We start from the raw sequence: 13,477 nt of genomic DNA, 5'->3' as shown, positions 1-13,477 counted from the left end.
TCCCTTCGCCTCTCCGGGGTTCACGCCTGCCGCGCCGCACGCTGAACGACCTGCGAGGCAGGACTGCACAGCAATGGGCTCCGTCTCGAACCCGCTGGCTTTTGCACTAAAGGTTTGTGATACATAGCGATTTACACGTGGTAACTACCCAAAATACAAGGGAACTCCACTACAACATTCTCAGATCCTCCCACCAACAGGTTCAAATCCTATTCACAGCCTCTAACTCCTTAAAATAGCCAAGCTGCTTCAAGACCTCTACTGTATTTCTTTGCTCTATTCTAGGCATCACACAGGCCCTCTGTAACTCCCAAACAGGTCTCCTATGTCCCCAAGACTCACCCTTCCAGTACCCATTTCCCTCATACATTCACAGGCTAAACAAACCGTAACACAAGAAAAAAAAGAAATCCTGTTCATAATTCATAAGCAGATCAGTCAGTTCCCCAACTAGCTGTTCTCCAACTGAATAGTGCATTTCTCCCTTACTCAATTTCACTATGAAAAAACAGCACACAGCGAGTGTGAAATTAAGAATAAAATACACAAATAAATTCCTCTTGGAAAACTTACAACAGTGCAACAGCCCCCCACCCCTTCCTACTACAACATATCAAACAGCTGACTGAAGAAGGAAGGCTATATTCATTTACCATCATCATCTTTCTCACTTTATGGTCTTTGTTGCTGCAAAAAATATCAACTACAAAAGCAGAGAGAGAGAGAGCTGTAAGGCATAGAACAGCTCCCACATTTCCTATTTTCTCTTTCAGCTAACTTCCAAAAAAGTGAAGTGTTCAGTCATGAACAAATGAAACAGTTTATAAAACTGTATGACCAGCAGCCAAAGCTGTATTAAATGTCCCAAAGCCCTGCTCAGTGGTATCACTAACTTTGAAACAATTGCTCTTCAGAATCACAGTGAGTATATTTTAGTTGCCAATTCAAATTCCAAGATTTTGTTACAGCCAATATTTTAGTAAATGTGAGTATTACTAGAAAAGCAGCACTACTGCTAACCCTTTATCCACTGAAAAGGAATTCTGTGTATCTAGTCATACTAGGGACTGCATAAACAATAAAGCATTTCTATTTAACCTCCAGACAAGCTAACTTAGGTCATTTCTCATCACTTGCTGCAGTCATCCTTATTCTCCTAGAAAACTTTTGATCTGGAACTGTAGTCAGAGTCAGATCAGCCTTGGCAATACCACATGTGTGCACGCACGCACACATGCATACACTTAAACTAAACTTGGTCAATATGACCTTGAAGTCACTCAGACCAACTCTAAGAGCTAAAAATAGGAGCAACTTCTGCAAGACAAAGAATATACAAAGAATCAAGAGAAATATTTTCATTTCTTTCAGACTTTATATTTATTTGTTGTTCTCAGACAGGAAGAACAAGCAACATGAAGGCCTCATCAACATCACTGGTTCCAGTTTTCCACAGCAACCCTGGAGGATGGAGGGCTTCCTCCTCCCCCTCCAAGTTATATGGAATTATTCGGGATGGGGGAGGTGGGAAGGAGCATCTCCCAGACCTTTATTCAGCCACAAATGCACACTCACCTTGCAAGAAACTCTGCAAACTGAAGATACTTTACTGTTCACTCTTTGTTATTCTCTGCTAGAGATTACCACTGCTGAACCAGTAAGAACAAATATGATTGCTCATCTGATTCACTGCAAAGTTGGCATGCTTAGCTTAATCATCAATGAAGATGTTTTGAACTAATCTGCTATTTTACAGTGAAGCACACAAAGGAACCTTCACACTTCCCGTTCCTTGCCTGAGCTGCAGGGCAGTAACCTCCACCTCACGTGCATTCAGAGTTGACGTAGAACAAGTATTTCCAATTGGATCCAGACAAGAAGGTATAGTCATCCAATTTATAACTTTGTTGCCACCAATTTCTGATACAAAAAAAAAAAAAAAAAAAGATATACTATTGAAAAGACAAAATATTAGAAGGCTGCTGCAGTGCAAGTGAACAGGAAGCAGAAAAAAAAAGATCTTTCAAATCTTAGCTCTCAAAATAGAATTTCAGCATGATGCCATGCCTGTAAGCCAACTCCAGCCTGTCTCAGCAGCTGTACTTGCCTCACGAGACAGCTAAGATTCTAGGCCAACAAGATCAAGCCAAGTCAGGGAGTAGCTTGCCCAATTATTCTTAGAGATAGTGTATCAGTTACTGAACTAAATCTATATTTTTATGAAGAACTATATACAAAAATGTTCACTAAGAAAGTCAAGGATCTCTGATAGTCAAGAAATCATCTTAGAGCTATTAGATAAAGAATGCCAAATTAGTCATCTTTGCTAGGTTTGTCAATATAAAGCTGCAAACATTTCAAAAACTGGAAGATGGAATATTTTACACAGAAGGATTTTGGCACTGAAAAAATACGTGCAGAGACAAACCTAAGCAACTTTTCTGGAAAACCTTGTTTTGGACTTAAGAAAATATAAAGGACGTGTTCAGAAGAGCACCTGATAAGGGCACTGAACTGAAACATAGATATTTGATAGATCAATTACCCTGATGGGAAGTTCAGTCTTGCACCATTCCTAAGAACTGGCAGTTCTTTTAAATATTTAAATATGAAAGCTTATGTAAACATCAGAAAAAGACAGCCAAGTATCTAACAACTTGCCTGTGAGTTAAATGAGATAATTTAACTAGAAGTACAGAAAATTCTTTGAGGTTCACCGCTGTTTAACCTGCTCTGCACTGGAGAGTTAAGATACTTCGTATAGAGCACAAGACATATTAGAAAATTTCCAAAGGTCTATCCTGAAACAACATAACACTGACCTGCAAGAGTCTTTTCCCTGCCAAGCATCCAGCAACATTCAAGATGCCAAGGTCAACAGCAAAAGCATGTTCCAATCCTTTCATCATAACCAGAGTATAAATCATCCTAGGAGCTACTGTACTGATAATAATGAAAAGTCAAAGAAAGGTTCTGCTGCAGCTGACTCCTGCAAAGCAGTTTATTTTCACTGAATTTTATTTAAGAGAGTTCAACTCCTCATTTAAGCAATAGCTGTCATAAGCATGTCAGTAACTAATAGGCAATTAAATAATCAACGTGCAACATACACTTAAAAATAAAAGAGACCACAGAGTATTTTAAACTACTTCAAATTAAGTACCTCATATTAAGTTTAATCAGTGTGTATCGCATAAACAAAACTTGTGTGTATACAGTACAACTTGTAACATCCAAAATACAGATGTGTGTACCTTGTGCTTGACCCACTCCCCCAACATGCTAGTACTTCTAATACTTCCAGCTTAAGTCTTTTTAAAATGGTCTCTCATATTTAATAGCTTAATGACAACTATGCTGTCCCCAAATGTTCTATTATTACAGAGTGTTCTGTATAAAAACCAACCTAATATGCTAATCAAAGGCAATGGCTGTTGCCTATCTTCTGCCTGCCGTGCTAGCAGTTTTAATATCACGGGTACATTACCATGATGTACAAATATAAACAAAATATCTTTTCCAGCCTCAAAAAGAGCACTGAAATTTTATTTTGCTAGCAGTTCAGTCAATAAGGCTTTTGGCATATACTTCTGTTTTCAAATAAATTAAATCTTCATTACCAGGATTCTCTTTCACAATTTGAAACCTATGACCTCTCTGAGAAATATCCAAACCTTTAATGTAGAAAAACCTGGCAGTTATAGATATTAATTTGTCTGAAATACCTGCCTCATTTTACATGTAGATAAACTGGTTAGCCTTTTATGGATGCTATGAAATAATTCAAAATAAGATAAAACACATCTGGTAATGTAACAATGGAAAGAGACAATTATGTACAAAGATGAAAGTTTAGAAGCAGAGAAAAGGGGTTTTTCTTTTTCTTTTCTTTTTATTTATTTTTTTTTTTTTTGAGTATTTAAGTGTGCAAATGCACACAGAAGGGACCAAATCAGCCACTACCTTTATCCTAAAAGAAAGAAATGCGAAAGTGGTCCTGAAAATCTATATCTGACTTGGAAACGTAATTGTTATATAAATATTTCACTAGTCACTATGGAAAAGACACTGGATCAACAGAGTTATGTAATGGCTGACAAGTGAAACACTTTCTATAGTCTTTCATACAAACTACCTTTAAAAAAAGACAGTTACATAATACAGATTTGAGAGATGGCAAAGAGGACATTCAAATAGAGTATTTTTCAGGCAGCATAGCAAGTGAATGAAACTGCATGAACTGGGTTCAGTATTACCACTCTTCAGCTAGTGGTAATGATGTGCAGGAATTAAAATGTGTCGTTATGACAGACAATTATTTCACATTATGAAAAGGTTTTAGAGCAAGAGAATTTATTTTTTAACTACATCCTGAAAAGTATTGGAATAGCAGCTTCATGTAATCCATACATTCAAACAAGCAGGAATACTATGATTATGACTTTTTTAGTCTTAGTATACTGTTTATACACAGCTATACATAAAGTTTTTATATAAACAGACACTATTTAGTGAATGTTTCTCTTAATATAGTAATTCTGATTGAACACATCAATTATTACAGAAAACATACCAAGCTCAATGAAGTCTCCCCCACTTTCAAAATATGTATACAATTCAAAATTCAGTAACTAAGAACTTCAGTTATTGCTTTAAAAATGACTAAAACTGAAAAAGTTACAACAAACAAAGGTATACAAACACAAAGCTTTTTGCCTCATGTCTTGATAATACCCACTAAAATATTTTTACTTTCTCTTTTTCAAATGTTTATCAACATACTTAGGTATACTACAGAGTATTTTTTTTCAATTTAAATACAGAAATTCTGTATTTTAGTATCTAATGAGCCAAAATAAAAAGTAAAGGTTATTCAGAACATGGAGGTTGCTGTAAAATTAAAATGTCATATTGATTCACACAAGTTTTCTTAGTAAGCTTTCAGTGGTTTGCTGAGGACCTAGAGATGGTTTGCATTTCTAATACTTCACTTCCAGATTTAAAATAAATTTGAAATTCAAGTTTATTTAATACGGGCATCTCTTCCATCATCCGAAGGAATAAGAACTTTTAAGGTGGTGTTACTATAATGTTTGATCACCTGTGGCTACTCTTCCTGCAAGACAAAGAATGAGCCATTTAACAATGAAATACAGTCTCCAATAAAATTGTATCTCCATGAACAGAGTTTTCAGGCTATACAATCAGACTTGCCAAAATAGGCAAAATTTTATTATAACTAACAGGGCACTGGTGGATGCTTACTGCACAGTCCACTTGCGCGGCTACAGCTCACAGTGGCTAAGGATGGTCATGATATCACGTAAGTAAACAAATTTAAATAGTGAACCAACACTTTACCCAAAAAAAGTCTTTCTTTCGATTTCTGCTAGATTAAAAAAAAAACACACACACTTATACACACACATACGTCAGGCAAGTATAAGCATTAGTGTAATCACTTTAACACACGGAGCATCAATGAGAATGAACAGATATTTAAATTGCAAGTGTCAACTGCAGTTAAGCAAATAATTTTTTAAAAATGAATAAGGTTTTTAATCTTTTGAAACATTCACTTTTTTTAAAACTCAATTAGTTTTCAGACAAGCTATGTAATTTGCATTAATTCATAGCATACGATGCCAAAAAGCAGAAACTACGTTTTGGCTACACAAAACGTCTGCTCCAGACCTTTAGTAAGAAGGTATGTATATCTTATGTACACACATAGAAGAGTAAATACATAAAATGTGCATGTTAAGCAGAGATATAGAAGAGCTTACAATTCTTTGTGTTTCTCCTCCGCCAAAATTTGGTCATTTGGCTTCAGCCCGTACCTTGAGAAAAAACAAAACACAAAACATGGTTATTCCTTTGAAAACATAGCCATAAAATGTAGTTTTATGGTTTTAAAAATGGCAATTTTATGCTTAATTCACACTTAAAGAATATTTCATTTGTCACTTTGCCCTCTATTTCTATTCCTTTCTCCAGTCTGTTGAACCACCATAAATTACCCCTATGCGAGTGTTACAATCAAGTTATTTTGAAACTGTCTTGCGTTTTTCACCATAGTATCATGCTGACTTGCATCCATTTATCTACCTGGCTGCTAAATCCTTCATGGAGTTGCTTCTAACCAAGATACAGCAGGATCCATCCACATTCTCCTTCACTCTATGCATCTTAAAGCCATAGTTCGCATTTCACTCAGTATATACATTAATTCAACACACTGTTCAGTAACATATTCAGATCACTAAGTTTAATTGCCCAAATGTCTTTCTTGCTTACCATTTTATCAATCTTTAAGCCACAAATTTTACCTGCTGTGTTTATTTCCAGATCAATGTTTTCTTCAGTGAATACTGTCAGGTCCAGTATAGCCTCTTCACAACGCTCCTACACCTCACCAACCATCTTTGCTAATCATGTCTTAATAAGCACTTCATTGATAGCAACTGGTTATATGTCAGAAGAAAGAAAAGAGCTACCAGAAAATTGCTAAAACGAACACCTTTAAGAAGTTAAAGGACAAGAATTCTTTTCATGTGACCTGTAATCTCACGTACAATAAAATCAGGCTGTCGCAGACAGACATACCCTGCCTAATATGCCATCCATTATGCAAAAAGAGGTAATTTTGCCCATTAAAAAAATATCAGCACAATGTCAGAACCGCCATTCTTCAAGAACACCATGGCATGCATTTCCACAGACAATTTAAAAGCAAAAAATCACAACACTTCAGCTAGAACTGAATACTATTTATCTGCTGAGGATATAAGCACTAATATCTACGCCTGAGCTTTTTATAGATTCTTCCAAGTTCCTTGTTTCCTCACCTTTTTATAATTTAACTCCCATATCCACTTATTTGAAGAAAAACCAAAACAAACAAAACTCTTCACTACTACTTTATCTGAGTAAGCTGGCTAGATTAAAAAAAAAAAAAGTTTAACTTAACGGGAATGCTGATTAACAAACATGGGTTTTCTGCCTTCAGTAGGTTACTGACATAGCAGAGGAATAGGAGTTTGGGGTGGAGATGCAGGGAACCAGTTGCTACTTTTGAGGTTTGCAGAATGGTTCTTTCTGTGCACCATACTTTACCTAATTTTCTTCATTTTCTCTCTTGTTTCAGCCTGAGAAAGGCTCCTCAAATTTTTCAAATACCCTTCATTGTTCCCTAAAGAATATATGGCTCTGATATCAACTAGTCAAAGAAAATTACCTCAATATACTTGTAATTTTTATTAGTATTTTCTACATTATGATAGGATGCATATTATATTTCACACACAGTTGCTGAAGTATTTAATGCATTTAGAAGTGCAGCTAGCACATTGAACCACTCTTACAAACTATTTCCCAAAATGTGTTTTGTAGGCAAGATTGAGGCGCACCAGTTGGCTTTTCCTAACTGATGATGGTTAGAACTGGAACAAAGAATTTCTCTCCCCCGAATTAAAAAAAAAAAAAAAATACCACTAAACGCAAAACTGAGGTTAAAGATATACAATCTAGCATTTTAAAATAACTTAAGACACTCAAAGTGGGCAAAGGAGCTGAAGAGACCACAGCTATTTTTTTCCTTCTCATGTCCTGCCCTGTGAAATTTCAAGTTCAACACATCCTAGCACAAAATGAGTTCTCATTTCAACCATCCATTACATGCCAATTCAGGATAAATATAGTTTGAAATTTTGTAGAAATCTCTTCATCATCACTCAAGATCCCATTTCAAAAGCAGGACCTAGGAAAAGAATACAAACAGGCGAAGTTCTATAGCAACATGCTAGGCAAATGTCAGAAACTGCAGCATGTTTCAGAAACTATGCATTTAAACAAGTGTCCATTACAGACATTTAATTTACTCCAAGAGCAGCCAGCGTTCCAGCCGTCGCCTCCAAATGGCAGCTGCGCATGGTCACACAAAAAGGGACAAAAAAAGTGCCCCGACTGCAGCGACTGTCACCGCACAGCTGTCCTCTGCCCAACTAGTTCAGCTGCCCAGGCAGATACGCACAGACCAGCCCCCGAGAGCGGCAGCAAATGGTTTCTGGCCATCTGATAGATTGACTGTATTTGTGTAAAGCTTCAACTTTTAGAAGACTTAGAGCTTTCTCTGCAAACCTGATTCCTTATGCAGCTTCTTAGGGCACAACACAACTGGTCTAACTTCTAGATGCCACTGCACCATAATCCCTCCAGCATAACCTAGTCTGATCAAAGCACAAGTAACCCACCTGCAAACCGAAGAGAATATCCTTCTACCATCCAAGCTCCACTCTCAGTTTAACTGAGGAGTTTTACAGCCCTTCATACAAATAACATTGCTCAGTGCTAAGATAAAGTTTTAAACAGTATTCTTGCTAACCTGTTTTTTTTTTTTTAAAAAAAAAAAAAAAAAAAAAAAGGCATTCAATCCACCCAGGTTCAGGCGTTTAACTTAACAGGAAAAATTAGCAAACCAATTTCCCTAAATTCCATCAAAAAAAAAAAACAGACCCAAACCTATTCATTATCTGGAAAAGCATCTCACCCTCTTCTCACCCTCTACTGACTACATGGAGGAGGTATAGGATATCTGAATTAGCCTAGTAAGCAAGGTGATACGAATGCCTGCCATTAGTCACACACTCTATAACTTCAGCAAATTAACAAAGTAGCAATAAAATTCAGTGAGATAAGGTTGAAATAACTGAATTTTTATGATTAGGCATGTTTTCACCTTTCCAAGGCACAGCTTTCCTGAACTTCTCAGATATTTTTCTCATCTATTTACTGTAACCATTAACACTATCAGAACTTACATCTGAACTTCATGTCATTTTCTCCCTTTCTAAACGTTATGTTTTCAGAGCCAATTTTTATGTACATGAACAGATACATAAAGAAAAATATCAAAACTATCTCCCTCAAACTTTAATTATACATTCATAGTTATTTCAGTCTTAAGTACTTTCCTTTATACAAACCTGAAAGATCAAGTAGCACAGAGCCACAGTAAAAGATTACTACAGACAGTCTGAGGACACAGATATTATATAGAGCCAGAATAGCATTAAGGAAATTTGGTGATATGTATAGCTAAATATTTTCTATTAAAACAAATGTTAAGACCACTCAAAGGAGTTTTTATTGCCTATAACAGCTAAAGGTACAACTTTAGCCAACAAGTTCTATCTCGTTACACTGCTATCAAAAATAATTAAGAATGCATATTCTTCACTAATTTCTAACTCTAGTACTCATATGACTTCACTAGCATTCGTACATGAGATTATCTTCTCAGCTGCAAATTTTACAGAAATATATAAACTTTTTTGTTTGTTTGTTTGTTTTTAAATTGTTTTAGGGAAATTAGAATCTGTAAGCATAGCCCTTTTTTGTGCAATGCACTTGCAAGATTCTCCTGAAATGGTGCAGCTACAACTCTTTGCTTTTTCACTTTCTAGTTGTTAATAAAACAGAGACTATGGAGATTAATGTGCTTGGATTGCAGTCAGCATTTTTGCAATAATGCTCTTAATGGAACAAATAGCTGTAAGGTATGGTCCCCTTCAGACGATATCCAATTTTACAAAGCCTTAACCAAATCAAAAACAAAACACACAGCCTACATTAAATGTGTACTGTATGTATTTAAAACACTACATGAATATCAAGTCCTGACCTGCTCCATGAACCAGTTTCTGGAAAAGCTGGTAAAATTCATCTGGCCTAAAGCCCAAAATAAACAAGCATGGTAATGAGCAAACAGATTTTAAAAATGACAACAGAATTTACATCTTCAAAATTCATTTACCTTTCAAAATGTCCACCAATCTAAGCAAAAATTTACATAGACATAATATCAGAAGATTGCACAGAACTAAAAATCAGCATGTGCATGCTGCGTATACACTGCTGCTTGGGCAAGTTAAGGTCTCCAGCGTGCAGACTATACAGAAACAAGAAGGTGCACTAAACAATACAAAGATGCATGCTCATGTAATACTTTCATAATAAGTTCAAGAATACTTGTAAAGAAACAAGGAGTCAGAAATAATAGAATATTTTTGTATTAATTCTTAATGTAAGTAGTCAGCATTTAAAAAGATAAAAACTGTATTTCCATATTAAACCGAGATGGTAAAGCACCCTAAGGAGCTATGAACATATGCACATATCAGTGCAATCATTCTTCTGCCTTGTTTGATGTTCAAATAAGTATGAACTTTGCCACAGTACAAGGCTTAGTCCACTGTATTTGACTAACCCTGCTGCCCTTGCGATGAACTTTGCTGATTCCTGTGCTCATTGTACTTGACAAGCTCTGCTGTAGTTGCTCTTTTAAATGTTTCCCAGTTTGATTAAAAATAGTATGCATGGGAGGGTAATTTCCAACATTTTCTTCCAACTTTGCAGGAAAATTATCAAATAACAATCCACAACAGCATTTGAGGTTCCTGGCAGAGATCTAAAGTGCATTGGTTTTACTAACTGGATAAGGGTGAGGCAGTCTATCTTCATCAATATAAGCGTCTCTTAAGGCCAAGCTCTGCAGAAACACTTCTTCCATTTTCCACAAAGCCATTAAGAAATCTTAAGGACTTAAATGTAAAGTTTTCTTGTACTCCAAATTAATCAGAAAGCATTTCAAGAAGAATGATTCAGCATTACGTTGCCTGAACTTTCAAGTGATGTTAAAGCTACTTCCACTGCTCTATAAAAAGAAATGCAGTCCTTTTTCTGTTGGTTGGATTTTCTTTAATAATTAATCGTATAAAACTAGGACAGGAAGCCTGAGGGACACTGGTGCATACTTGTCCATTTTTTGGATTCTATCAACTACTTTTTAAACAAACATGGTTAACACATCCCACAAGATCTTTCAGGTTAGAAACACATGTGAACTGCAACAGCAGTGCATTCTCACGAGCACTTGCAGACCAACACACATGGTCAAGCTCAACAGAAGCTCCAAAAATATGTCTACCGCAGCAGATTTAAGAGGGGGATGGGATACTGACAGAAGGTCAGCCTGTTTTTAAATTTCCTTGTATGATTTATCAGATGGAACAAGTAATGATGCCAAGTTAACTCTATTTCTTCAGACTTGATCTGTACAGAGAGAAAAAGGCAGTAAGTGAATTGTTTTTCCAACAGTAGTAAAATATTACTTGAAGCAAGGCAAATTTCTGAATTTTTGGCTTGGTCACAGCTGCTTGGAAATTTTGAGAAAGCCTAATACAGCCTGCTACTGCTGATTAGCCTAGTGTTCTTTTTAATGTACTCAAATATGGAGCATAAGTATTATGATTTCACATTTTTTCCCCTATCATTACATGAAACTTGCTATAAAAGTTTCTAGAGACTACATATTTCCTAAATCAAGATGCGAACAAAAAAAAAAAAAAAAACACAACCTAGACCTTATGCATTAATTCAGCAGCCAAACCCATCCTGAACCAGATGCAACCAGCTAAACAAAAGTAAAGTTTTGGTTAACTGACATGTACATACACCCTAACCTACATATTATCAAATTTTCAATTTCTAAAAGGTTTTTTATTCATATCCTGAAAGTCAAAATCTCTTGCCTGACTTGTACCATATTTCATTTCACCACAATGCTAATATATTTGCTGTTTTATTTCTCCTGAGTTCATCTCTGCTGCTTTGTTCCCCTACAGTCTCTAAGCTTCATCTCCTGAAAGACACTACACTTCCTTTTCCCTCAAAAATTCCTCTTCCATTCAGCTTCCTTCCTATTCCATAAATATGGCAGCTTGTTCCACCTTCCCCTCTGCGTTACCTTCTTAGTCTCAAATTGACTGCAAAGTCAGGGACCCTTCAGCAATGACTTTCAGATAGACCTGGACAGGCTGGAGACCTAGGCGGAGAGGAACCTCATGAGGTTCAACAAGGGCAAGTGCAGGGTCCTGCACCTACGGACAAATAACCCTAGGCACCAGTACAAGCTGGGGGCTGACCTGCTGGAGAGCAGCTCTGCAGAGAAGGAACTGCGAGTGCTGGCGGACAACAAGTTGACCTTGTGGCCAAGAAAGCCAATGGTCTCCTGGGGTGCATTAGGAAGAGTGTTGCCAGCAGGGCGAGGGAGGTGATCCTGCCCCTCTGCTCAGCCCTGGGGAGGCCTCATCTCGAATACTGCGTCCAGTTCTGGGCTCCCCAGTACAAGGGAGACATGGAGCTCCTGGAGAGAGTCCAGTGCAGGGCTACGAAGATGATCAGAGGGCTGGAGCACCTGCCCTACGAGGAACGGCTGCGAGAGCTGGGCCTCTTCAGCCTGGGGAGGAGAAGACTGAGGGGGGATCTTATCAATGTGTACAAGTACCTGAACGGAGGGTGTCAGGGGGACGGGGACAAACTCTTTTCAGTTGTCCCATGTGACAGGACAAGATGCAATGGGCAGAAAATGAAGCACAGGCAGTTCCACCTGAAGGTGAGGGGGAATTTCTTCCCTGTGAGAGTGACGGAGCACTGGCACAGGTTGCCCAGAGAGGTTGTGGAGTCTCGTTCTCTGGAGATATTCAAGGTCCACCTGGATGCAACCCTGGCTAACATGCTCTAGGTGACCCTGCTTGAGCAGGGGGGTTGGACTAGATGATCTCCAGAGGTCCCTTCCAACCTTACTGATTCTATGACTTATCTTCTTTAATAACAGCTGATCATCATCCCCAGTTATGCTAGGGTGACTACAGGTTAAACAGTTTTGGAAAAACTCCTTACTGAGTAGATACTGCTTTGCTGACAAACACAAAACCAAGTCCAGCATCTTCTCCTTGAGAAGCTAAAAGGTGAAAGAGGGATTACATATGATAGCACTGAAATCCCAAAGAGAACTTGCTTCCTGAAAAACTTAACCATAAAAAGAAGAAACTGCCTAAAAGGTTTCTCAGATATTTCTCTAGAAGAGTTCTGGGGATGTGGGAGAATGTGCATCTCAGACTGACTTCTGCATGGATCAGTGCTACATCCAGCACTATGCAACACATTTATGAGTGATCTGGAGTTAAGTGCAGTAACTGCTGACAAACTCCCCAGATGAGAGCAGACAGGCAAGGGCATGCAGCGACAGCAAAACACTCCAGCAGGCAGCAAGACGAACCCATTCAGACCAGGTAACTTCAGAATACAGACACAGAGTCAAGAAGTTGAACAAAAAGAATACAAATAAAGACTGGAGTAAAGTGCAGCCCACAAAATTGTAATCTGAGGGTGGGGGCAGGGTCATAATTCACAACTAACTCAACACAAGCTTCTAGTTTATGTCAAAGAGTAAAGATGTCAATGAACTAGTTTAATATGGAAATAGGAGCACAGCAAAAACAACCAGATAAGGAATCAGTTTCAGTAATTAATTTGTTCCCCTCTATCTTAATCCTGTAAATCTGTACAGAATAACATGGAGTTAAAAATCGTAACCTACGAGAAAGAAATGTAGGTAGGAATAAAGCACATGCTA

At 37.4% G+C, this 13,477-nt stretch overlaps 1 protein-coding gene across 1 annotated transcript in view; it reads right to left on the bottom strand.

Annotated features, from left to right (window-relative positions):
• Positions 1-13,477, bottom strand: part of ADK (adenosine kinase) — a 287,852-nt gene that overhangs the window by 262,003 nt on the left and 12,372 nt on the right. Inside the window, exon 2 of the mRNA XM_085312279.1 lies at positions 5,787-5,840. Within this exon, the coding sequence (XP_085168405.1) occupies positions 5,787-5,840 (54 nt within the window). The remainder of the gene's footprint in view (positions 1-5,786; positions 5,841-13,477) is intronic.

This window comes from Rhea americana, unplaced genomic scaffold (genome assembly GCF_003343005.1).
Source record: "Rhea americana isolate MKP2758 unplaced genomic scaffold, rheAme1 scaffold_36, whole genome shotgun sequence".
In the NCBI taxonomy this organism is placed as follows: domain Eukaryota; kingdom Metazoa; phylum Chordata; class Aves; order Rheiformes; family Rheidae; genus Rhea; species Rhea americana.
Note: the sequence above shows the minus strand (reverse complement) of the source record. Positions and strands in the feature narration are given on the sequence as shown.